This window comes from Mauremys reevesii, linkage group 27 (genome assembly GCF_016161935.1).
Source record: "Mauremys reevesii isolate NIE-2019 linkage group 27, ASM1616193v1, whole genome shotgun sequence".
Lineage (NCBI taxonomy): Eukaryota > Metazoa > Chordata > Testudines > Geoemydidae > Mauremys > Mauremys reevesii.
Window position 1 is genome coordinate 6,891,063 of NC_052649.1, and position 26,291 is coordinate 6,917,353.

General features: G+C 49.2%; 2 protein-coding genes and 1 long non-coding RNA gene across 7 annotated transcripts; 2 read left to right on the plus strand and 1 right to left on the minus strand.

The window, feature by feature from the left end:
* The first annotated feature begins 3,475 nt into the window (after positions 1–3,475).
* Positions 3,476–13,989, plus strand: GSDMA (gasdermin A). 5 transcript variants are annotated; one of them, XM_039516653.1, is made up of 11 exons: positions 3,477–3,666; positions 3,982–4,028; positions 5,315–5,558; positions 5,795–5,984; positions 7,201–7,366; positions 7,473–7,566; positions 7,799–7,840; positions 9,706–9,851; positions 10,357–10,507; positions 11,196–11,269; positions 12,752–13,989. In XM_039516653.1, exons 2-11 carry the CDS (start codon positions 4,008–4,010, stop codon positions 12,992–12,994), a joined length of 1,371 nt encoding a protein of 456 aa, XP_039372587.1. In that variant the 5' UTR covers positions 3,477–3,666; positions 3,982–4,007; the 3' UTR covers positions 12,995–13,989. The 5 variants fall into 5 exon arrangements, with proteins under 5 accessions (XP_039372588.1, XP_039372587.1, XP_039372591.1 ...); XM_039516655.1 differs by having other exon boundaries at positions 3,478–3,666; positions 3,982–4,051; XM_039516654.1 differs by lacking the exon at positions 7,799–7,840 and having other exon boundaries at positions 3,476–3,666.
* On the minus strand, positions 8,288–16,234 carry LOC120392130. The gene is made up of 3 exons (XR_005591603.1): positions 16,152–16,234; positions 15,483–15,717; positions 8,288–8,517 (listed from the first exon to the last, which is right to left on the minus strand). It is a non-coding gene; the product is annotated as an uncharacterized LOC120392130 (long non-coding RNA).
* Positions 16,235–16,706: 472 nt separating this feature from the next.
* Positions 16,707–25,731, plus strand: PSMD3 (proteasome 26S subunit, non-ATPase 3). The gene is given in 13 exon segments (XM_039516652.1): positions 16,707–16,838; positions 16,841–16,898; positions 18,052–18,242; positions 18,732–18,869; positions 19,396–19,532; positions 19,747–19,937; positions 21,156–21,259; positions 21,721–21,835; positions 22,951–23,070; positions 23,328–23,431; positions 23,980–24,135; positions 24,932–24,982; positions 25,382–25,731. Coding segments are annotated over 13 exon segments (1,560 nt in total). The 5' UTR covers positions 16,707–16,721; the 3' UTR covers positions 25,460–25,731.
* The last annotated feature ends 560 nt before the right edge of the window (positions 25,732–26,291 follow it).

The window sequence follows — 26,291 nt, forward strand, 5'->3', positions numbered from 1 at the left end:
CAGCCAATGCTTTTCATTGTAGTTTTGTCTGTTGCAGATACAGAGAAGCAATAAAGAAACCAAGGGTTTTAAAATCTATAACAATAGACCAGTTCACAGACACTGGCCTGACTCAAGCCCTTCGCGTTGCCTGCTCTTATTGCTGCTGTTGCTGCGAAGCCTCTTTCATCAGCCATTGAGAGAACTGTGTGCTTGTCCATATAGCTCAGAACGGGCATCTTCCCGCCGGGAGAAGATACAGAACAGCTTGGCCTTGCTGAGTGAAGGCCCCAGTCTTGCAATTGGATTCCAACAGCTGGATCTTTAACCCAACATTATACAGCCCTTCCGCATGGTCCAAGTGCGAGATTGGAGCCGCCTTTCCCCTTCCCCCTGAGATCTAAGGCTCTTTAGTCAATGAGGATTTCTTTAAAGCAGCAGCAGCAGCAGTTTAAAAATAATTTAAATATTAAAAGAACGGTACTGGTCCTCGAAGAGAGGACAACAGCTGGGTCACTGTTGGCAGTAGCACACAGGCAGACTCGTATTGCATATCATGATTTTCTTTAATAGCAGTGAGAGATATTGCTTCGATTTACCATCGTGCATAAAATAGATATATATTTTTAAGTGTGTGCACATAATACACTCTTTGGATCAATTTCAGTGAGCTAAATCAGTTTTGTATGGAACATTCTTGCATTGTACATAGAAGTTTCGTTGTTTTTTCCAGTTCCTTCTCTTTTTTGGGTATATAAAGAAGTTTCATCTAGAGGAACTTTCTAAGACAAAGTGTGAATATTATTTTTATTACTCCTTTGTACAGTATTCTAAGAGAAACTAATAAAGGTCAGTATTCATGTAACAACCTGTGTGGGCTCTTTACATTTGATATGTATGTGAAGCAATTTCATTTTAATCACAAACTGTACTGCCAAGAGTGAAAAAATAGTAAATGGCAAATGAGTATCTGCTAGCAAACTTATGCTGGTAACTTAATCTGCCTTTTCCTATCCCCTAGCAGATAAAGGCATAACAAGATCCAAGAGCTGGACGCTGAGGTGTGCAAAGTGCAAATTGAAAATAAGATGCATATTTTTAAGAGAGGATAATTAGTCCTTGGAACAGATCCATGAAAGATCAGATGGATTCTCCATCACTTGGAGTTGTCAAATGGAAAGTGGGTGTCTTTAAAGATGTCCTCGTTCAATCGTTGAGCTGGAGGCAGGAATCGCTGGGAGAGATTCTCTGGCCTGTGCTATGCGGGAGGTCCGATTAGATGGTCAGAATGGGCCCTTTTGGCCATAAAAATCTAGGCAGTTGGAGGCAGTCACCACCCCAGGCCCACACAGAAGGGGCAGAAATGTATAAAGTCCTGGTTGGGATTATCAGCTGATCTTCAGGTTGAAAATCGGTAGGTGAGTTGGTTGGTTTTCGGCTGATTTATAGATTGGGAAGATGCTTACGGACACTCAGCTCAACTCCCTGTCTGCAAAAGCAACCCCCAGCCCACAATAAAGCTGGACCCCACCCTCTGCTCCCAGGCTGTGTTCAACTTGCCCTCTCAGGAAAGTCCTGGAAGCAGCAATAAGCCTGTTGCAGCAGGGCCTGAGTGTTGGCAAATCCAGGCTGTCAGTATCAATATCCTGCTGCCAGCTCGCTCCAGTTTAACTGGGGAGGGAGGGCAAATTCAAGGGTCCCAGCTGATCCCAGCTGCAGTGGTATCATGTGGCAGCAGAAGAGGGTGGTTTTGAGAAAACTTCCCCAAGAGTTCCAAAACAAAACGTGGCCCTGCACATACTATGTAGAAAAGATGCAGCAGTCCAAAGCCCTAGAGTGCTTTGCAGGTTACAAGTCAGCACCTTGAAACGAATCAGAAATGCATGCACCCTGCAGATCTCTGACCTGTACAAAGCTGCGATGAGGTGGGGGCGGGGGGAGGCGGGTTACAATGCATCAGGCTGTTGGGTTAATGGGTGGATGCAAATCTCTTGAGAATCCACAATGGGAATGCAGGGCAACTTGGATGATGCCTGCATGAGCATGGAGCCTTCTGGCTCATATCTGGTGCAAGAGAGAAGTTATTTAACCTAGGAGAACTGAGTTGGCAGCCTGGGAAGTTACACTCGGAGGAACAAAAAGAACAGGAGGACTTGTGGCACTTTAGAGACTAACACATTTATTTGGGCATAAGCTTTCGTGGGCTAAAACCCACTTCATCGGACGCATGCAGTGGGCTGTAGCCCACGAAAGCTTATGCCCAAATACATTTGTTAGTCCCTAAGGTGCCACAAGGCCTCCTCGTTCTTTTTGCTGATATGGACTAACACGGCTGCCACTCAGAGGAACGTGTCTGATCAGACTCCTTTGGCAGCATGTGGGGGAAGACAGGAAGCTCTGCCCAGTGCCCAGCCAGGCTGGTTAGTTGTGTGTAGCGGGGAGGGCGGGCACCTGGCTCATTGACATGAATATTTTCTCAGTTGTGGGCTAGGGCCATAACACTTAAGCAGGCCTCCTGCCTTATGTCGTTTGGGCTCCTGCGGGTTCTGGTCTGTTTGTTCTTCTCACAGTGTGATACATGGAGCCAGCGCATGAATTTGCCTCATCCCCTGCCTGATGCTGGATGTTGTTTTTGGGTGACATAACTGGGTCGATGTGGGGGACTACACCTCCCACCAGCCCCCACGGCGTGTCCCTTTCCCCAAGACACTGGCCAGATGGGGAAGGGTGGTGAAGGAGGAAGTGCCCAAACTCTGTTGTGAGCTGTGCTGGAGGTAGGAACGGATGCAGAGCCACATGTGGAACAGGCTGTGACTGCTGGACATTACAGCTGGAGGCAAGTCTGTGTGGGAGTGGTGGGAAAGCAGCAGTAACTGGGTTCTGTACAAACAGTTCAGAGTCTAAGAGTTTGATAATGGAGAACACGGAAAGGAGAATCATAAGTGTGCACGCTGGTTCCTGAGCCGGCTTTTCACCTCCCTGCCCAGCTGGCCAGATTTTTTTTTTCATAAGTAAACGCCCCTCACACGGCCTCTGCCATCTGAGCCTGGGGGTATTTTCATGTTGGGGGTCCAGTTTTTGCCCAAACAGTCTGCAGAGGGGATGAGTTAATCTGTCTAGGTTCTTTTCTTATATGATGTCCCTCCAAAAGTATAAAGTGTGCACATAATGTTGTATATGTAACTGATGGGGTTTAAAACATGCAATCCACAATGCCGCTTCTCCCCTGAGGCTCCATCCTGAGCAGTGCGTGCTGCTGGGGACTACAGTTGCTGTAGATGACACCCTAAAGTGGCATTGTAGAACTCTGGAGGAGGCACTTTGTCCAAGTCCACTGTACAACCTCTGGGCCTGACACAGGACAAGCAATGCCAAACTGGAGTTTGCCACAAGTACAGAAAGTTTGCCAAAATGTTGAGATGGGAAAAAACAATGAGAAGACCAGCTGCTAGGAAGCAGACTTGGAAACAAGCACACACTTCCTGTACATCACAGGAAGTACAGAGGAATTGGGGGGGTTTTATTTCAACTGCTGAAGAAGTGAAACTATAAGAAGCCATGCTGAGATGACGAGAAGGGGTTGGAATGTTGCTGTGGGAGTGAGTTACAGGAAGAAAGGGACAGGCACAGAGGCTGCCTGTTAGTTACTTCTGAGACCCTCCTTTCCTCCAGTCTTCAGACGGCGTGGTAAGTGTTTAATCAAGAGACTGTAATAATGGTGGAAGCTTAGGGGAATACCGATGCGGGAGGGCTATTCCTTTTTCCACTGGAGCACAAGAAAAAAGACCCTGCGCCACTTCCTGCTCTGATTTCTAATCAGTGCCTTTCTGCTCTTTAAACAAATCCATACTACAGGGGTGTTTGGTTTTAAAAAGAACCACCGGCAAGTTATGTATAACATTGGAAGAAAAGAACAGTGATTTTTTTTTTCCAGGAGGGGTGGACAGTCTTAACCCGAGGTATAAATGTGGGGAGGACCAACCCTTCCTTCCTTCTCCATAGGAGCTGAATCCTAGCCATGAGGGGAAATGTCACGGCACAGAGAAAAAGCACGTAACATTCTTCTGTCTGGGCAAGTTTAGTTTTGTAAATCGCTATCGTATTACTGTGTCCTCCACATCCTAATACTTCAGATGATGGTCAAAGTACAGAGAAACGTGTGGGTAGAGGTGATCTCGTGAGACAGACCTGGGACGGGATGTTGCCTGAAGGGCACTAGTTTCCTTTCTGCCCCAGCCAGCTGTTTAACGCCTGGCTGTGAGGATAGGGCACCTGGAACAGGTCTAGGGCAGCTCTCAGCTTCCATACTTCCTATTACTGACCTGAGCTAACACCATCCAGTCCTGTATGTTCACGCTGGGGGGACTGGCACAGAATTAAATAGGATGCCTCCAAACCTGTGTGAGGAGTTATGTGAACTTCCCCTCTACCATACCAACAAGAAACTACTGAATCATTTTGGAAAAAAAAAAAAAAAGTTAACTCTTTGTAATGAATGGATGCTGCATATAATAATTCCATCAGTCTTTGTTGGCCCACATCTCTGACTGCTCTGCCTTTCCCTAGGGCACTGGGCTGTGGAGTGCTAGCTCTGGAAGGTCTGGGTCTAGTGCAGGGGTAGGCAACCTACGGCACGCATGCCGAAGGCGGCACGTGAGCTGATTTTCAGTGGCACTCACACTGCCCAGGTCCTGGCCACTGGGCTGGCTGCATTTTAATTTAATTTTAAATGAAGCTTCTTAAACATTTTAAAAACCTTGTTTACTTTACATACAACAATAGTTTAGTTATATATTATAGACGTATAGAAAGAGACCTTCTAAGAAGGTTAAAATGTATTTCTGGCACGCAAAACCTTAAATGAGAGTGAATAAATGAAGACTCGGCACAGCACTTCTGAAAGGTTGCCAACCCCTGGTCTAGTGGTTAGAGCAAGATGCCAGAAGTGAAAGCTTCCAGGTTCTATTCCCAGCTCTGCCACTGACTCACTCTGTTACCTTGGGCAAGTTACTTCTACTCGGTGCTTCAGTTTCCCTCCCTGTGAAATGCCAGTGACAGCAACCTGCCTTTGTGCTCTTGGAGGTACTAATGAAAAGTACCGGCATAATAGCTAATTATTGCTCTCCTTGGATCATAAGCTCTTTGCAGCAAGAAACTTCTCTAGCTCTGTATTTTGAGAAATATGGATGTTGAGGGTTCTTGTTTTTAAGAGCTCTGAGCAGGTAAAACTTGCTGTCAAAGAGCAAGACACCTTGCTGCAACCTCCAGTTCAGATTTCAAATGTGTTTGCTTCACTTGTCTTTGCCTCCTAAGGTAAAAGTACATTTTGCTTCAGTTCAAGGAACATCAGGCTGCAGCCAGGATGTTTCACAAGGCAACCAAAGACCTGGTAAAGCAGTTGGCTCCAGATGGAGATCTGCTCCCAGTTAGCAGCCTTATCGACCAAGATCACTTCAGACCCCTCTACCTCGTTCGAAGGAAACCAAAGAAGAGCTTCTGGATGACTCATCACCGCTACTACAAAACAGGAGTTAGGCTCAGTGACATCCTGGTACCTGGACAGGACAGCAGAAATCTAGGTAATGCGTCTTCCCACGTTATTTACCAGGCCAGTGTGGCAGCACTGCTTGCAGCATCCTGTGCTTGAGGGGGTTTTCTTTCAGTGACTGGCCAGCGAATTATGCTGCTTGTGTCTGAGCTCTGTCAGGCCACATCCTTCCTGTGTGCACAGGAGCTATGGGCCGTAATTACATATTAATTGTACAAAGAGAATATGTTAACTCTTGCAGGGTTTCTCTCTCCCCGCTCCCCACAGATGTCCAGGATTCACAGTCAATCACTGTTGGGGATTCCAGTGATTGCAGAGCAGAGGTGTCTTTTAAGCTGTCTGAACACTTTCAGAGTTCAGAAGTGACAGGAGCTGCCAGCACCTACCAAGTGAAGTCCATCAAGGTGAAAAGAGCAGAGGTTGGCCCAGCAGACCTCGAGTTTCTGCAAGAAGAAAGGTGAGGCTGGCAGAAATGGGGAGAAGGAAGGAAATCTCTAACTTATGCAGTACGGTAATTCCTCACTTAAAGTTGGCCCGGTTAATGTTGTTATGTTGCTGATCTATTAGGGAACATGCTCGTTTAAAGTTGTGCAATGCTCCCTTCTAATGTCTTTTGGCAGCTGTCTGCTTTAACTACTGCTTGCAGGAAGAGCAGCCCATTGGAGCTAGCTGGTGGGGGCTTGGAACCAGGGTGGACCAGCAGCCCCCTATCAGCTCCCCACTCCCCTAAGTTCCCTGTGCAACAGCTGCCTGCAGTTCAGCTCTGTCCCTCCCCCCACTGCCATGTGCCGCTCCTGCCCTCTGCCTTGGAGCTGTTCCCCGAGACTCCTGCTTGCTGTGCCGGGGGGGGGGAGGGAAGGAAGAGGGGGGCTAATGTCAGGGTGTCCCCCTCCCCCCTGCACACCCCATCTTCCATAGAGCAGGGGGGACACACCAGGGCTGTGGTCTCAGCAAGCTGATCTAATTAACAAGGCAGTGTACTTAAGGGAAATGTACATATCTCCCTCCATTCCTGCTGCCTTGAGTTAACCCTTGAGGGCTCAGCCAGTTGCTAGTTCATCATTTAGCAGTAAGGGAAATATCCCACCCTCTAACTCCTCCACCTCAGCCAAGTTTCACAATCATCATCACCACTGTGTACCAGTATTAAATTGTTTGTTTAAAACTTTGTGTGTGTGTGTGTGTTTGTATATATATACACACACACTCTCTCTCTCTAGAGAGAGAGAGAGACTTTTGTCTGGTGAAAAAAAATTTCCCTGGAACCTAACCCCCTCATTTACATTAATTCTTATGGGGTAATTGGATTTGTTTAACATTGTTTCGCTTAAAGTTGCATTTTTCAGGAACAGAACTACAACATTAAGTGAGGAGTTACTGTAGCTGACCATGGGCCCATGTCAGCTGCTGAGACTAGCTGTAATCGGGCCACAAAACCACATTTCCCCTGGCCGCACCTCTCACCCGTACTATGAAAGGAGATGGAATAGAGGCTTCCATGGCTCTGTGCAACTCAGGGATTCTGCTTAGATCAGGGGAATTCCCTGGTGGACACTTAAGCCAGCGTTCCTCTTGATTTCTGCCCCAAGTGGCAAACCCAAGTATAAGGGGAGCCAGTGTCTAACCTACAGAAAGACACTCAGGAGTGATGCAGAGCCCACTTCTTTTTTTAGGAAAATCAAGATGGACCATTCCTTCATTAAGGATTTAAGGAAGCGCAGAGAGAACGTGTACGTGATCAACGAGGCTGTACACGCTTCGGAGGAGACCACATTATACAAGGCCAACACCATGGAAGGCAACATTCTGAATGAGATCTATGTCCATTTTTCATTAAAGGTTTGATTTCTATCTAGATTCAGGAAAGGGGGGGTGAGGACAGCTGCCTCTTTTCAGCGCATCTCTGTGCTGTGAGAACTCACTAACTCCTCTTTCCATGAACCAGGGCACCAGAGGCAGCAAGAGAGTCATAGTTATCCCTAAGGACTGTGTCCTGGCATTCAGAATCAAGCCGCTAATTATTCAAAGTGAATCATGGGGTAAGCATCATCTAGAAAGCTCCAGCTCATCCACTATGCAGGGGGAAAGCAATGCACCAGAAATGAACTTCCCAAGATGTAACTTGCATGTTACAGATACTTGGAAGTGGGAGTGGAAGATATTTTCAGGCCTAAATACTGCTGGTCAAAATCTGAAGAAGAAAAAAACCTGAGGCATCAAATAACTCTTCAAAGGTTATAAATGGTCATTTCCCTTTTTCTATCTTCCCAGGTATTTCCCATCATCCAGACAATGAAACATTTGTTGCAGACGGTAAACAGAACATCTTGCCATCTTCATTTGTGTTAATTCTCTCTAAAGCGTGATATTTTTAAATCAGTTTAGTTAAAATAGTGTAACTTTGTGTATGGACACTCGTATCAATTTAATCCTGGCTTCGAGCCGTTTACCTTGCACCAGTATGTTTATAGGGGCAAACTAAATTGATATAGCCAGTTATAAATCATTGCACCAGTTTAATCTGTTTTTAAACTCTCTTAAGTTAAACCAGTGCAATCTGCATGTAGACAAGCCCCCAATGTTGCTAATACGGATGTAGCTGAACCAATCTTAGCAACAGTGGGAATTTTTTTTGAAAATTTCCATAGTGTAAACAAGGCTCCAGAGTGATTCTTTTAGTCCAGTTCATAATAAATTAAATTTGTCAACAAGGATAATGGCTTTCCTCAAATATAGGCACCCTTTATACTGACAGTCCTTTTAGTGGAGTAAAGATAAATGCATGTTGGTGTTAACAATTCATAATTACAAGGGTCTAACTTCTATGTTACTTTTTCTTCACCTCTCTGCCTTCACAGCTTTAACAGCGGAATCTGATTACTTTCCAAGTAGGCAGCTCTTTATAACATCCTCACCTGACATCAGGATACAATGTAGCCAAATCCTTTCAGGGTGTTCTGACCATATGAGTCATTGCTCAGGGAGGCCACCTAGAGAGACATAGATTTCCCAGACTTTTCACTCTGCAGAGCACTTCATAACAAAGAAATCCTCTCTCAGACCCACCTCTTGACATCCCACTGCTTGATTCTCTGAACATTTCACTCTAAACTATCAGAAAGGTCCCCACAGACTATGGAAATATCCACAAGCCAGCTTGAAAAATATTACTCCAGAGCTTGATGTCTGCACCACATAGGTTATAAAGATTTGTTTCTGGACTGTATACTGAGTTTCAGGGTCTTACTGCTTCCCAACTTTGCACCTTTACAGTCACAAATGCCTATGCAAAATGGATGTAAAATGCTACCAATTCAGAACTTATTCATACCCACTGAAATGTTTTACATACGTTTTGCACAGGTGTAAGTGATGACACAAGGTTCAAAGGAATGGGGAATCATGCTCACAAGGTACATTCTTGTCAATCATACAGAGATCTCATACGCAGGATTTGAAAATCAAAATTGACACAGTTTAAGTGGCATACATAAGCCAGTGACAATTTATGTTGACTTTCATGTGATTTGGGTATTTCTCATTTATCAGAAAGCAGCGTCAGAATGTCTGTAAACAAAAATTTGATGTCATTATGTAACAATTTCATCTCTCACTGTACTTGTTAATGTAAAGTGGTGTAAACCTGAATCATACAAAATTCCTTGACAAAGCAACGGTTTATGCTGCTGTGCATTTCATATAGGCTACCCTTAAACTATGGCTTGGAAATAATTTAGTGGACTAATCTTTTTTTCAGTGAAGGAATTAGAATGAGATGACTTGTATTCTATTCTAGTCTCTGTTATTAACTCATCATGTGACTTTGGACAAGTTATTTCTATGACATGGAAAAATATTCACTTTAATAAGAAAACATATCCAGATCCTTGGATAGGCGGCATTAACTGAGTACAAAATACTATTAATTACCTAACGTGATTCTCTGAATATTCACAGAAGCCTTTCCAAATTTAAGTTTTCCACATCTAAATTTTGAGTCCCAGCTGACCCTTTTGAACTGGGATAAGCATAGGGTGACCAGATGTCCCAATTTTTGGGTCTTTTGTCTTATAGAGGCTCCTATTCCCACCTCTTCCCCGTCCTGATAAACATTTGCTGTCTGGTCTCCCTGGGCAAGCAGGGAATCTTGCATTCTGACTCTCCTCCCTTGTTTTCAGATGGAGGAAAGGAAGGCCTGCAGAGCGACGTTGAAAAGGAATGTGCAGAGCTCTCAGAGTTATCCACAGATCTGCGTGCCAAGTTCTTAAAATCAATCATGGCCGTGATAATAAACAGCGACCTCTTGCAAGAACTCAAACTCAAGGTAAAGCTACTTTTTTCAGTCATTAGGGATTTAGAGACCTCCCCGCGACCACCATCAATCGGAGTTCCTTCCTATCCTCTGACCATCTGTCAGTCCAGCACCTTCTGATCTGGCCCCCATCGCCATATAAGTAGATAAACTAAATGCACAACCCCAGCCTTGCTCTGGAAGGAAGATGGACAGAATGATTCGGTAGGCTTCTTCCATCTAACTTCTATAAGTATCATTTACAAAGGAGCACAGATATTCCTACATCTGAATATGCCAGTGGACCATTTCATCCAGTATCCTGTATCTTACAGCAGCAAATGTGAATATCAACTCCCCCAATCCCCAGTTGTGCTATAGTAAATAGCTGACGTTAGGGAAAATGTTGTCACCCAACACCCCTTTCCTCCCAGCAGTCAGATGCATACTTCAGTACATCACATGACCACGCTGGATTGGAGTTTCTCTCAGTAGCTTCCAATTCTCAGTCCTGAAGCTTTCCCTTCCGAACCTGCAGCTAGAAGAGGCTTTTGAAGATGCTGATAAATGTGAGCTAAAGAGTGAGAACCCAGACCTGGAAGACCTGCTAAACAATTTACAGGATTCTGAAGGAAGCATACATCGTTACCTTGTTGGGCCGGTTCTCTACACTCTACACGCGCTTGGTGGTAAGAATAAGTTCTGGGTATTTTAATGGGGGCACCCAACCACACCAGAATACAAGAAACGAGTCTGCCTACGAAGAACAGAATGAATGATGAAGGCGAACTCGCGTGGTTCAGACATTCCTTAGATTCTTGGCTAGGGCGGGGTGCAGAGTCTGCTGAGAATTTGGACCTGCTTTTGGCAGCCATTGCCAGCTAACACAGTGTACCATTTGCCAGACATAGCATTGTGATGGAGTTTGCATCCCGTTATGGCATCCTAGCAGAATCCTCATATTGAGGCACCCACTTGGAATCAATGCATTGGGGACCCCAGAATATGGCACACAGAGGACCTGAAACCTCAGTAAGAACCTGAGGAAGGGTGGCTAAGTAACAGGAATGGGGGAATCAGGACTCTCTGGTTCTATTCAGTTTTGCCACAGCTTGTTCGGTGACTTTGCGCAAGCCACTTCCTCCCTTGTCTGTGCCTCTGCTGCCCCATCTGTATAATGGGTATAGTAATTTCAATCACTCACCCCCTCACAAGGATAGTAAAACTTAATTTAGTCAAATTATTAAAGTGCTTTAAGATCCCCAGAAGGGAGTGCAGACAACTGATGGTTATCCACCTGGGCTTGTCCACCCTCTGCACTTGCCCTCTTACCGCCCAGAAAGAAACCCTTTTCTCACATGATTTCTTCTTTTCCAGAGCTAACTGAGGATCAGTTACTGCGGCTGGCACAGTCTGTGCAGAAGCAGATTGTATCCAAACAGCTCGAGCTGGTGAGAGAATGCCAGTGAAATACAGCACCACACAGCGCTCAATGAAGTCTTCCCTTTTGTGGTTTTAACGCAAAGCTATGATTAGATCAGGGCATAAGCAGCAACATCACAGCTTGAAGTGATGTAAGGAGGAAGGGTTATTACAGGCTTCAAACAAGGCCCGGACCGTAGCTACCACTTTCAGAGAGATCCACTAAAACATGGAGGCCCAAATTTTCTGACACTGAGGGCCACATGGCATCAACCCAAGAAGCCATGGGTGGCACCTAGATTGCAGATACAGGATATGCCTAAAAAACTGAACAGAAGCAACCCTACCAATTGTTGGAATTTTTATTCTCCTTAAGAGACGAACAGAAATCAGTTTGTAATTTGAATTCAGCATGTTCTAGCTATGCGGTTGCACCCCTTGCCTGAGTTCTTTCTCTCTCTCTCTCTCTCTCTCTATTTGTGGTGGGTCATCGGCCAAGTCATACACAGTCTGTCTGTGAGATAAAAGCAAAGCAAACCCTTTTTGGGGCACAAGTCTAACAGGGCTTCTCTCAGTGCCCTCTATAATGTCTCTGTCTGTCCCTGCTCTGGAATACGGGAGGCAGTGTCTTCGCCCTCCCAGGGCCTTTCTGGCCCCAGCTCTTCAGCTGGGCCACTACAGTTCAGTTCCCGTTCTGGGGTGCCTCAAAGTCCAGGCTACTTTCCCAGTGGCTGGTGGGGGGGGACCCGGGCCCACCCTCTACTCCAGATTGCAGCCCAGGGACCCTATAGATAGCAGCCATCCATAAGGTCCCTTGAAATAAACAGTGTTGCTTCTATAATTCCCTTGGCCACTTTCCCATGGCTCCCGCACATTCTTCATCCTTACCTCAGGGCCTTGTCCTCAGAGTCCCAGCAGCCAGCCCTGAGCACCAGCCACTCTCCTCCTTCTCTAGCAAGGGACTAAACTCACTCTGGCCCTGCAGCTCTTTTTATACTGCCCTGCTGGGCCCTGATTGGCAGCTTCCCACAGAGCTGCTCTGGGCAGCTTGGAGGACCTCTCTACTGCCCTTTCTGGGGCGGGGTGTGGCAGGGCCACAAGGCCTCCAGCAGGGGGCCTCAGGGCCTAGTCCACCCCATTACACCCAGTTTTACCTCACTCAGCAGTTACTGGGAGAACCTAGCTGTGGGTTGCATTTGTATGTCACGCTCCTGCTTTAACGGCAAAATACTCACTTTTAGGGAACAACTAATCCAGGAAAAATTGGAAATCAATAAGTGTTTATCATGATCTTAACAGAAAATAAGAATCTTAGTTCTAATAATGCACATTTACACACAGCGCCTTTCACCTTGAAGGATCTCAGAGCACTTTGCAAACTGAAAGAGAGATCATCTGTTCATCCACTGCAGTGACACTGGTTGAGTTCTGCGGGTGATTGCTGACAGAGGCTTATTCCTGTAGCAGCCAGAGATTTAATATTTTGATTTTGCTTCTTTGTTGTTGCAAAGGTCAAGAGCATCTTGAAGCAAGATTTCAACCTGAAAGACGCTTTCAGCCTGGATGCCAAGCTGCTCTCCTCCCTGCAAGAGGAGGAACTGAACATAACCAAGGCAATGATAGAGCTGGGTGGAGTAACACTGCAGAGAAATGGACCTTCTTTCACTGGGACTGGAGACCCGGCTGCTTTCTCAGCCCTCAGTGCATTGTATGTAGCCTTGTATGCGTTACATCTTCTGTCTAGATCAGACTAGACATGACACCTTTCCTCACATTTGAAGGGATGTCAATAGAAAGATTGAAAAAATATTTCCTGAGGTTGATTATGGGAAGTGAGTTTTTCTCAAATTTTATACACACCCACACACTGTAACAACCTTACTTGATCTGGATGAGACTCATAGACTTTAAGGCCAGAAAGGACCATCATGATCATCTAGTCTGACCTCTCATCATATCTCCTCAATGCTGCTTCTAGATCAGTGGATGGGAGAAGGGGATTGTTGCAAGTTGCCTGGCAGCCAAAGGAAGTGAGAAACCAGAACCAAGAATTAAAACAGGTTCCCTCACGAGAACCCATGGCCCAGGATGTCATGAGCTTGTCTACCATATTTTGGCAGAACCGGCCAATGGGAGCTGGGGTGGGGGGCGGTGCCTGCGGGCAAGAGCCATGCAGAGCCGCTTGCGTGCCTCTCTCTAGGAGCTGGACCTGCTGCTGGACGCTTCAGGCGCAGCGCGGTCCGCAGTGCCAGGACAGTGGAATGTTAGGATATAGATATTCAGGCCTGTCTGTAAACACCTATACTTTAAGAAATTAAGTATATGTTTATCACTTTGCTAGTCATAGAGGTATAAAAGAATCAAAATCACTGTCTGTCGGTGTAAGGGCCTTTTCTCACTGTGACAGTTTGAGGCCCTGTTCTTAAGCTAAGGCCTTTGGCTAAGCAGTGAGAGCAGCCATAAGCTGGAAAGCATCATGTCATCACACATTTCAAGCCAGTCATATTGAAATAAGGCAATCTGGGGCTGTTAGAAAGGGGATCCGATCTATCACCTCCAGATAAAGAGAAGAGCCTAGAAGATGTAAAAGGAAATTTAGTTTGATAGTTTTCTGTTTGCTAAGAACTCACTTATCAATAGACATAGTTGGAAAACACTTATCCCTTTATAGATGTAGTTGTGAAATCCTCACTTCTGTATTGTTTTGTCATTACAGTTCATATAATTGCATTATAGTTGCTATTGTTTATTTGCGTGGTCTCTGTCTGGTTCTGTGATTGTTTGTCTGTTGTATAATTAATTTGCTGGGTGTAAACTAATTAAAGTGGTGGGATATAATGGGTTGCTTTATACAACAGACTTGAATTCAACCCCCAGGGACCTCAGGCCCTCTTCTTCACAATATTGCCAGGGGTCTCGGAAGGAGTGCAATGTGTGATTAGACAGGTCTAAGGTACCTGGAATTCAGAAGTAATGTAACATTAAAATATTTTGAATTGCTCAGCTTATCAGTGAATAGATACTTTTGTTTAAAAACATCTGCCATAACCCTACAGAAAGGGATTGTTTTTATTTGTATTGTAGAAGTGCCCAGAGGCTCCTGTCAGGATCAGGGCTCCCTGGTATACAAGCAGTCAAAAAAACCACCCCAGCCATATAAAAAAACCCCCAAAACCCAACCACCACCAGTGCAGTACAAAAAGGAGGAGGATATAGAATGTAAAAGTAACTTAGAGGTTAGATCCATAAATGCCAGAAATAAAACAGGAGACAGTGCCCTTTATCGATGAAATGTTAAAAATATTTTGCTCCTTCGAAGAGCAGAACATTATATCAATTTACATCTAGTCTGACCTCCTGTGTAACAGAAGCCAGAGAACTTCCCCAAAATACTTCCTTTTAAACACGAGCATGTCTTTTTTAAAAATCCAATCTTCACCACATTAACTATACCCATAAAGTTAAAGGAGCAAACCCTTCCTAAGTGTAGGCATTATACCAGTATTAAAGGGCTTATATTGGTATAGCCTATTCTGCTTTGGGAAATTTGCTATACCATTCTTGAGAACCTTTATACTGGTATAACTGTCTACACAAGCACTTACTTTGGTATAAAAATACTGGTTTACAAAAAGTCACACTTCTAACCACACAGTTATACTGGCATAACTTTTCTAACATAGATCAGGCCATATTTACAATATGTCATGACACATGGGCAGAAGCTGTGATCAAAGCTCCACAAGACCATAAGGAGTGTAACATTCTGATATTGCTGCTTTTGGCATGGGGGAGACTTACTACCCTGCATCCCCTCACTCCAGCACCAGCCCAGACCAGGCAAAATTGGGACTCCATCCAATTTTAGGATGTTGTGAAGGCCAAGACTATAACAGGGTTCAAAAAAGAACTAGATAAGTTCATGGAGGATAGGTCCATCAATGGCTATTAGCCAGGATGGGCAGGGATGGTGTCCCTAGCCTCCCTTTGCCAGAAACTGGGAATGGGCGACAGGGGATGGATCACTTGATGATTCCCTGTTCTGTTCATTCCCTCTGTGGTACCTGGCATTAACCATTGTCAGAAGACAGGATATTGGGCTAAATGGACCTTTGGTCTGACCCAGTCTGGCCATTCTTATGTTTTTAACGGAGACGCACGCAAAGCTCTGCCCCCGGATGAAAAAACATACCCTAATCATGGCTCTAACGCCTGCAGAGAGTACCACCCACGAGCCCTTACTGTTAGGTGCCACTGCTGCCTTGGGCGGAGGCACCAAGCTCTTCTTGAGACCCGGACTGGAAACTCGCTGGAGCAAGGGCTGCATCTTCCTGGGTGTTTGTGCAGCGCCCAGCACAACGGGGCCGTGGTCAGGCTGGGGCACAACCCTGATAACAGAAGGTGAAAGGGGAGGGGGGCCAGGCGTTCCTCACCCTTTTGGAGACCAGGAGCAGCCGTGGAGCTTGCGGAGTTTCCCCTGAGGAAAGTGGGTCACTGGGGTGAATCCTCCTGTGGGAGAGGGAGTCACTGGAGGAAAGGGGTCCCTGAGGGGGGGATCTCCCCAGGTGAAGGGGTCTTCCCTGGGGAATGGGGTCCCTGGGGTGAAGGGGAGGCCTTGAGGGGAATGGGGGGTCTCTATGGGTCCCTGAGGGGGGTATCCCCAGGTGAAGGGAGTCTGAGGTATCCCCAGGGGGGGGGTCCCTGGGAAGGGGAGGCCTGGGGGGAATGAGGAGGGGTCCCTGGGGTGAAGGGAGGCCTTGAGGAGAATGGGGGGTCTCTATGGGTCACTGAGGGGGGTATCCCCAGGTGAAGGGGGTCCCTGGGGTGAAGGGGAGGCCTGGGGGGGAAATGGGGGTCTCTGAGGGGAGGGGGTCCCTGAGGGGGGAGGGGCGGGGCGCACGCGGGGTTAACCTCTCAGGGAGCAGGTTTCGCGTCAGAGGGGGGCGCTGTGGGGACGCAAGGCCCGGGAGACCCCGTGTCTCTGTGACTCGCCCGAATTCGCTAGGCCCGCCCGAGCCCGCCTCCGCCAACGAGGAAATGCCGCGGCGCGCATGCGCCAGGCTCCTCGGTCCTCGCACCGGAAATCACCGATTAGGCGGGAGATACCCGAGCGGAGCCGGAAGTACCCGAGTGATTACGGAGATACCCGAGCGCAGCCGGAAGTACCCGAGTGATTACGGAGACGCCAGGCGGCAGCGGAGGGGTGAGGGGGCTGAGCCGAGGCGCGCGGCCCGAGCTGTGACGTCCCAGCGGCGGGAGGCGGTCCCCGATCCCGCTCGGCGCTCGGCTCTCCAGCCTCCCTCTGACTCCTCCCTCACCCCCCGCTCTCTGGGCTCGGCTGGCCGGGCCTGGCCCTTCCCAGCACCCCTCGCGGCGGAGCGGGCCGCCTCCTCCTCCTCCTCCTCCTCCCGCGATTGTTGCACCGTCACCGCGAGCGGCGCGAGCCCCGGGCCCGGCGCCCCCCACCCGCCCGCCCGCGCCATGAAGCAGGAGGGCGCGTCCCGCCGCCGCCCCGCCGCCGCCGACAAGGCCAAGCCGCCCCGAGGAGCCGCCGCCCGGGGCCCGGACGTGGAGATGCAGGAGGAGGCGGCGGACGGGCCGGCGGCGCCGCCGGGGAGAAGCCGCCGCAGCGCGAGCTCGACGCTGTCACGCTGGAGGGTGAGGGGAGGGGCCGACCTGAGGGGGCAGAGGGAACGGGCCGGGGAGGGGGCAGAGGGCAGAGGGGAATGGGCTGGGGAGGGGAGCAGGCCCGGGGGCAGAGGGGAATGGGCTGGGGAGGGGGTAGACCCCAGGGGAGGGGTAGACCCGGGGGCAGAGGGGAACGGGCCGGGGGAGGGGGCAGAGGGGAACGGGGGAGGGGTAGACCCGAGGGGGGGCAGAGGGGAATGGGCTGGGGGAGGGGGAGCAGGCCCGGGGAGGGGGGTAGACCCGGGGGGGGCAGAGGGGAATGGGGGGGAGGGGTAGACCCGGGGGGGGGCAGAGGGGAAGGGGGGGGAGGGGCAGACCCGGGGGGGGCAGACCCGAGGCGGGGGGAGGGGCAGCAGGGGTAGACCCGAGAGGGGGCAGAGGGGAACGGGCTGGGGGAGGAGCAGGCCCGGGGGCAGAGGGAACGGGCCGGGGAGGGGGAGCAGTGTCCGCTCCTGTTGGCTTCAGCTGGAGTGGTGGATGTTCAGCACTCCCGAAAATCAGACCCCAAGTGGCTCGCTTAAGGTGACAGAAGGTCTATAGTCAATCTGGGTGAATTGAACTCTCGGCCACAGCCAGCATCGTCTGTGTCCCCTCCACCCCAAGTGGCACAGAAAGTGACCCCAGTGTTTAGCTTAGTCAGGTTTCTCGTAAAGTGCAGTGGGACACTTCAGTGTGAAAGCTGCTACCTAAGCGTGAGGTTGTTATAATTGCTCTGTGATTAGGATGAAGGCAGTACCTAGCACAGTGGGGTCCTTGTCGAACACTGGGGCTCCTAGGTACTGTTGTTATACTCCAGTATCCCTTCTCTCACTGTAGCTGGCACCAGGGACTGCAGAGGAAGATGCAAGAAACCTGTAGTAGACGGATGTAGGATAACCTGCCTCCAGGGAAAGTTTCTTCCTAACCTCCCCTCCACCCCCCACTTAGAGAGTGGCTTATGTCCTGAGGTATTGAGGCTTTCTCCTTAGAATTATATTAAAATGAGCAGGTAGAAGCATGTATCAGTCTTCAGACAGGAATCAGCGGTATCACCAATATGATCATCAGGTATCAGGATTTTCCTCCTTTGTGAGAGCACTTGCCAGAGGTGAAGTGCTAGCAGGATTTCCCTGTGCCGATGCAGACATCAAAGAGCATGTGAAGCAGCTTGAGAAGGCCGTGTCTGGAAAGGAGCCTCGTTATGTCCTGCGTGCCCTACGGGCTCTGCCCTCCACATCCCGCCGACTCAACCCCAATGTGCTCCATAAAGCCATCAATGGCTTCTTCACTTCCAATAGCACCGTGCGGGACTTCCTGCTGGGCTTTCTGGAGGAGGTGAGTCTGCAGTGGGTGCAGAGGAGGCTGCTGAAGTTGGTGGTGACTCTGCTTTGGCAGATGCTGGGGCTTTTAGTAGCAGAGAACGTGTTGTCGTAAGGGAGGGGAGGGGGAGCAGAGACACCAAAGGGAGTGTTCAGACATTACAACCTGACTGTTCAGGAGTGCCTGGGAAGTGACTTGGGAACTGGATCGAGTCACTGCCCTCATCTGGCTTGTGTCTGTATCTAAGAAAAATCGCAGTGGCATTTGCTGGCCTGTGTTGGCATCCTCAGCAGAGAGAGAGCAAAGACTGAGTGGGCCATGGAGACTGACCTCCTTTGTTCCTAGAGGTGGTCCCTGCAAGTCAAGACTGAGGCAGGCTGGGTGGGCAGGGAAATTGGAACGGGCATTGGTGATGGGTATGGCACATCCATGTTGAGTTTCCTCTGTGAATTACTAGAGGACTTCAGAGCTGTGGATCCAGCACATCTCGGTCTCTCTCTATAGCCTATGGACACAGAAGCAGAGCTGCAGTTCCGTCCCCGGACAGGAAAGGCAGCCTCAGCCCCCCTCCTGCCAGAGGTGGAAACCTATCTCCAGCTGCTCCTGGTCATCTACCTGATGAACAGTAAACGATACCCAGAGGTAAAACCCCAGGACTGTCCTGCATGCTGCATTGGGGAGATCCGCTACTGAAACCCAAGTACTGGGTGTGTATGGCCCACGAGACCGTAGGGTCAGACAAATAAACTGGCAAACCTGGGTGCCCTCCCCATTGCCTCCCTGTTCCCATGAGCTGAGTACAGGTAGATGGTGGCAGAGCTTCAGAGCAGAGAAGTTTCATGTCCCATCCTAGCCTAGCACAGGTGGAGGCTTAGTAGCTAGCCAGCAAACAAAATACCACTGCCTTCATTTAGTTACCTCACGTTTTACGGCTCTGCTAGGAGAGCTTCCCTGGAGTTATTTTAACTGCACCCCAAAGGGATTGGCTGGGATGCAGCCCTTGGAAGCTACCAATACTTTAGGGATAGGGGATTTAGATTAATGGAAGTTCTCACAGCCAAAATGCTTCTGACTGCTTCCCCTCCTGTGTTTCATCCCAAGTGAGTCTTCGTTCTCTCTCTCTCTGTGTAGCCTTGTCTGTTTTGACTTTTCTCCTTCCCTTCCCCAGGCCCAGAAAGTGTCTGATGACCTGATGCAGAAGATCAGTCCTCAGAACCGCCGAGCCCTCGATCTGGTAGTGGCCAAGTGTTATTACTACCACTCCCGCAGCTACGAGTTCCTGAATAAACTTGATGTGGTCAGGAGGTAGGACTGGCTGCTGCTGTGTCCGATAGGTCAGTTGCAGTCCTGTGTGCTGCATTCTCCCGGAGCCTGCCTATACAGAAATGAAAGGGCCCCTTGGTGCCTAATGGCAGCCGTTTGCTAGGATCAAAACCTTGCTGGGACATTTGTGCTCTCCCCTTTTGCAGCTTCCTCCCTCCCCTCTGACACACTCTTTCCTCTCCACCCTCTTTTGAAGTTTCCTGCATGCCCGTCTGAGGACGGCAACTCTCCGTCATGACGCAGATGGTCAGGCCACCCTCCTGAACCTGCTGCTGAGGAACTACCTTCACTATAACCTCTATGACCAGGCGGAAAAGCTCGTCTCCAAATCAGTTTTTCCTGAGCAGGCCAATAACAACGAGTGGGCCAGGTACCTCTATTACACAGGTGAGAGGCAGCAGTGCCACCGCACGCTGCTTTACTGTCGTGCTGTCTAGTGACTGGAACAGGAGACTGGAATCAGGACTCCTGGGTTCTGTTCCTGGGGCCAGGGAAGGAATGTGATCAAATGGTTAGGGCCAGGGTCCGGATTCTGAGGGTTTTCTCCTGGTTCTGCCACTGACCCCACGATCTCTGGAAAACCGCATAATTGCTGCCTCCATTTCTTCACCTGTAAAATGGGCTAATACTTAGCCCAATGTGTGTGTCACAATTCTTTGGCAGCGGAATTTGCTACGGGATCCACCCCTTGCCACAGAATTGTATTCTGGAATCTACACATCCTGCCCTAGTAAATGGGAAGAAAACACTGGACAACATGCACCAAGGATAAAATGCTATAGTCTTGTCCACAGGTCCGAAATGATTGGTCTGAGGGGGCTGAACTGCGGGATAACTGCACACAAAGGGAATGGCGGAAATGCCAGCACTATTCACTGCTATTGTGCTCAATTCCACCGTCCCCAGCAGCCCCCTCTGCAGCTGCCAAAACCTCCAGCTTTGCCCTGGACTCTTTCAGTGCCGCTCAGCGTCACCGGTACAAACATCGGCAAGTGGAAGTGGCAGGGAAAGTAAAACTGAACTGAATGGAGAACGGAGGGGCCGCTGTGCTGATCGTGTTAATGTTCATGTTTAATTGCATTCAGAATCTCTGTTCTAAAATTTAAATTAAGCTGCCCCAATTTCCAGACCATGTCCGTCTTGCCAGGGAGTGCACGAGGCCTTGGTAGTAATCAGCATGCTAATGAGCAGAGGTGGGTGAGAGGCTTTGAGAGCTGATGGAAGGGCTATGGATGTGCAAAGAGGTGGTCGCATTGCTGCCCTGGGCAGGGAAGGTGTGAGGTAAAGATCACTCGCGTCCTGTTGTCCTTGCTGAGAATGTCCCCACGACACAGAGTACATAAGCGTGTGATCTCTGAAAGACGAGCTCCTCTAGTCATTTGGAGCTGAGGCAGCTGAACACAGATCTGCTTGTCGCTGATGTGACCTCAAGTGCTCTGTCTCAAACTGCACCAAACTAAAGCAGCCAAACAGCCAGCAAGGCATGGGGCAGTTGGCTTGATTGGCAGTTTGTGCCAGGTAGGGTGAAGATCCCAGTGCCTGGCCTGGGCTTTGTCAGTTAAACCAACTTCTCTCTGAAACAGTTTCTGTAACTCTCTCTTCCAGGTCGCATCAAAGCCATTCAGCTGGAGTACTCCGAAGCACGGAGGACCATGACGAATGCCCTGCGGAAGGCACCACAGCACACAGCGGTTGGCTTCAAGCAGACGGTGAGTGGGTGCGTGATCGTCCAGGGGGCACCTCTGGGTGGATGCGTGTCAGGCACTTGTGCAGGCCTCATGCGTAATCAGGTCCATGGAGAGGAGCAGAGACAGGGTAGGATCCGGGTCTCTCACCAGCTTCTTGGCCGGTCTGTTCTAATGAAGAATTTGCTTCCTTCGGGTGTCTAGGGCAGTTCTAAGAGATTCAAACTGTTTGAAATGGGCCATCCTGATTATCACTACAAAAGGTTTTTTTCTCCTGCTGATAATAGCCCACCTTAATTGATTAGTCTCGTTAGAGTTGGTATGTTCTCTGTGTATATACATCTTCCTACTGTATTTTCCACTGCATGCATCCGATGAAGTGGGTTTTAGCCCACGGAAGCTTATGCCCAAATAAATTTGTTAGTCTCTGAGATGCTACAAGTCCTCCTCGTTCTTATAATCTCGTGTCTGTCTTTCTGCCTAAGGTCCACAAGCTGCTCATCGTGGTGGAGTTATTGCTGGGTGAGATCCCGGACAGACTCCAGTTCAGACAGCCTTCCCTCAAGAGGTCACTGATGCCCTACTTCCTCCTGACACAGGGTAAGGATGCTCTGGCTGCTCCCCAGAGCTTCGTGATCTGTTGTTGGATGATCCAGGAACCCCTAACTTTCTGTTATGTGCCCTACCATTTGGTCCAGCTACGGCTTCTCCAATTTTCATGAAAAATGACAAATAGTGAGAGCAACAGGTAAATTGCACACTCTTATTTATGCTATCGCATACTGCAAGAACAAAGAGAAATTATATGAAACTGAAAGATGTAGTTATAAGGAAATGCGGGTCAGAACCTGTGGAACTCATGGCCACAAGACATCAGAGACCAAAAGTGTAGGTTGATTATAAAAAAGGTTAGTCATTAGTATGGACAATGAGAACATTGACAGTTTCATTACATAAGACTCAGACTCTTTTTTACATAACCATATTTTCACAAACAAGGGTCACATTCCTGGTTAGATTTTTTTAGACTAGCAAAATAGTGGCACAAAAGATAAAAGTGCACTTAAAAAATGTGTGCTAGTGTTGCTGTGGTCAACTTCTGATTCCAGAGCCACACGTGCACATTTTTTCAGAATGGAAGATAATTTTCAGTAACTTTGTGCTCCGTTAACTGGTTTGATGACCAAGGGACATTGCTCCTGCTTCCAGTGCCCATGGTCCTGGGTTCTAATCTCACTGGATCCTTGGCTGGGGGAGTAAAATTTACTTTTTACAGTGAGAGTAATTAACCATTGGAATGATTTACCAAGGGTTGTGGTGGATTCTCTATCACTGGCAATTTTTCAATCAAGATTGGATTTTTTTTAAAGACGTGCTCGAGTTTAAAAGGAAGTATTTCGAGGAAGTTCTCTGGCTTCTGTTACACAGGAGGTCAGACTAGATGTAAATTGATATAATGTTCTGCTCTTCGAAGGAGCAAAATATTTTTAACATTTCATCGATAAAGGGCACTGTCTCCTGTTTTATTTCTGGCATTTATGGATCTAACCTCAAAATTCCACTTACTGTAACCTTTACATGTCATGAAGGAGTTTGTTAAGTGGTTGGTGTACAGGATTCCTGGGTTCTGTTCCTGCTCTCACTGTGTGACCTCAGCAGATCTTCTTTTTCTCTCTCTCTGTTTTCTCTCAACCGTCTCCTATATGTTCCCACAGCTGTTCGGACGGGTAACCTAGCCAAGTTCAACCAGGTCCTGGATCAGTTTGCGGACAAATTTCAGGCAGATGGGACCTACACCCTGATCATCCGGCTGAGACACAATGTGATTAAAACAGGTAAGACGCTGCCAGTGCCATGTCGTTGGGGCCTGGGCATCCTGTCCCGATGCAGTGTGGTGTTGTCGTGGCTGACGCTCCAGCATTAGACGTCTTGGGCTAACTAGCCCCTGTGGCTTGCTCCTATCGTTTAATGCAGCCAAGGAGAGCAGTGTGCATTTGAGTCTCCTTGTGCCTCTCGCTATCACACCCGCCTCGCTCAGTGTATCTGTGGCCCCAAGACACGCTCCAGCTCCTGTTCCTTCTCTCACCTCCAGGTGTTCGCATGATCAGTTTGTCCTATTCACGCATCGCACTGGCCGACATTGCTCAGAAACTGCAGCTGGACAGCCCGGAGGATGCTGAGTTCATTGTTGCCAAGGTGGGTCATTGGCTGAAGTACGGTTCAGGGATCAGTGTAGGAAATGTAGCCCTTGGCCCCTTCTCCCTGTGGTGCTCAGGGACCGCAGCGCTAACCGTCGGGTTCCTGAGTGCTTGGTCCTGTAGCTTTCAGGCCCTTCTGGACCAGCTCTCTGCTCCTCCAGAAGGATCTGACACCAGCCTCTTACTACTGGGATCTGGGCCATCAGCAGCTCCAAGTGCCTGCATCCCAATTAACCCCTTCATGCCAGGATGCTCTGACCCAAAGCGTAGCCTTATCCCTACCCATCTTGCTACATCTGTCATTTCCTTGAGCAATTGTTACCAAGGGATGTTGCACCAATTAAAACTTGAGGTGTTCCCAGTGAGTGGAAAAGGGATGTGGGCTCAGGGCTTGAGAGAACAGACAGACCAATGCGCTGTCCTGTGGGGGCGAGTGCAAGGTGCTCACACTGCCATCCCTGGCTGTTGACCCACGGGCACTCTGCGCACGCGAACACCGGCCTTCCAGGTTGGCCCTTTGCCGTGACTGTTGCCTCTGGGCTGTAGGCTATCCGGGACGGCGTGATTGAAGCCAGCATTAACCACGAGAAAGGCTACGTGCAGTCCAAAGAGATGATTGACATCTACTCCACACGGGAGCCCCAGCTGGCCTTCCATCAAAGGATCTCCTTCTGCCTCGACATCCACAACATGTCTGTCAAGGTAGCTGGGCTGCGGCGCAGGCTCTGCCCATTGTGCGGGAGCTGGGTCAGGTGTCCCGGGGCCACTCTCCTGAGATGTGTGAGTGCAGCGGGGTGATTTAGAAGCCTCGGGCCTTCAGAAGCTCCCCCACCAGGTTCCAGGCCCCTCTGGGGTGATGGGTTGGCTCTTCTCCTTCCTCTCCTTTGCACCCCCAAATCCTGTTGGGGCACCAGTTCAAAGCATGGTCCCCCTGCCCTCCATGAGCTCCCCATGTTCTCCTCTCATCTAAACACACCCCGTTCTGTGCTCTGCCTGCTAATACAGTGCACTGCATTGGGGGTTGGGAGACAGGACTCCTGGGTTCTGTTTGCCACTCTACTGAACTGCCTCTGTAAAATGGGAGAAGAGCAAGCTCCCCACGTGGGCGCTGGGAGGCCTCATTCATGCCAAAATGCTGTGAAAGCCTCTGCTGAAGGGGCCTGATCTCTGGCAAATTTCTCAGCACTCTAGCTCCAGCTGCTGGGAGCGAGAGCGGATTCCCTGGGTAGGCTCCCAAGGCCTCGAAACATGCGCTACCTTTGTGATGCACGTCCTGAGCTCCACTGCCCTGGGAGGTGCATCTGAAGGTTGCTGTCCTGTCAGCATGTCAGTCAGGCAACCTGCCTGGCCATGCTGGAACTCGCTGGAGCTGATGACCCCTGGCTGCCGTGCATGCTTGGCAATGTCTGCTCCAGCGTGGGAGGTGCCTGTGGGTTCTTTGCCTCGGCCCTGTGGCCCTGGCGGTCCCTCATTGATCCCCTTTTGTTTGTGTTTCCAGGCCATGAGGTTCCCACCTAAGTCTTACAACAAGGACTTGGAGTCAGCAGAGGTGAGATCCCACCTGGGTTCTGGGCTTCCTGCCTGTGGGGAGAGGGGGTTGAGCACCCCATTAGCAACCCTCCCTGGGAGTGACACTTGCCTCCCAACCAGTGCTGTGTACCCTTGTCTAGCCTGGGCTGAGACCCCCATCCCTGCCCTGGTGGGAGCCAGGAGTTCTAGCTAGGGCCCTGGTCAGTCCTTGGCGCCAGCTGTGGTTTGGACAGAGCCTCCTCATCACTCATTTCACATGAATGGCCATCACTTCCCACTCTCGCTCTCTCGGTCACTTCCCACTCTCGCTCTCTCGGAGAACACTGGCAGCATCTCCGGGCAGCTCAGTGCCCTGAGCCATCCCAGTCCCACTGCTGCAGTCGGCCTGTTAGGAACGTGCCCTGCCTTTGCCTTCCAGGAGCGCCGGGAGCGTGAGCAGCAGGACCTGGAATTCGCGAAGGAAATGGCAGAGGATGACGATGACGGTTTCCCATGATCCTCTGGGGACTGCAGTCTATTTTTATTTTCCCACAGGGAATATCCTGTCTGATAGAAACCATCCTCTGGTGGCTACAATCCAGAATCTGCCTTTCTTTTATAAACTATCTGCATGTACGTATTGGGGTGGGGAGGGGAGACACGCCCAGGTTCTATATCGCCCTCTGCCTATTGCAGAGGGTAGTGCTCCCCTACAACCATCACCCAAGAGATCAGCATATTAAGGGAAACCCACCCTCCCAATTCCCAATAAAACTTCTTTTAAGGCTGCTTGTGGTGGATGTCATTGCCGCACCTGGCGTGGGAAGCACACAAGGGGTTAATGAATTAAACCTACTGAGCTCTGTCACCAGACCTCTTAGCCGCTTCTGGGTGCGTCGTGTGTGACCTGCTGCTGGGTGGGTGGTGGTTACTGCTACACAGACCATGTCTGAGCCGCAGCTCTCACAGTAATAATGGGTTAAGACTTTGTTAAGCTTCAATTATGACTTTTAAAATAAAAGTTGGAAAAAAACCTCGCATGTGTGTGGTTTTGCGGCTTTAAGTTTCACGGTGGGGGAGGTGGAACGGCTTAGAAATCCCGAAGCTTTCAGATGCAGATGCAGTGAGAAGGGAGGTATCTTTCACAAGGTCAGACCTTCCCCCCGAGAGCGGCAGTCGGGATTCCTGGTCTCCCTTGCTCTCGTTACTGTAACCAGCTCCCTGCAGGGCTTGGGTGGTGGTGGAGAAACAGGCTTTTTGTAAAAAAAAAAAACGGACTCTGGTCAGCTCCATTGAGTGTAACCCTCAGGTTTCTTCAGAGAGTTTGAGGCCAGAAGGGATCACAAGGA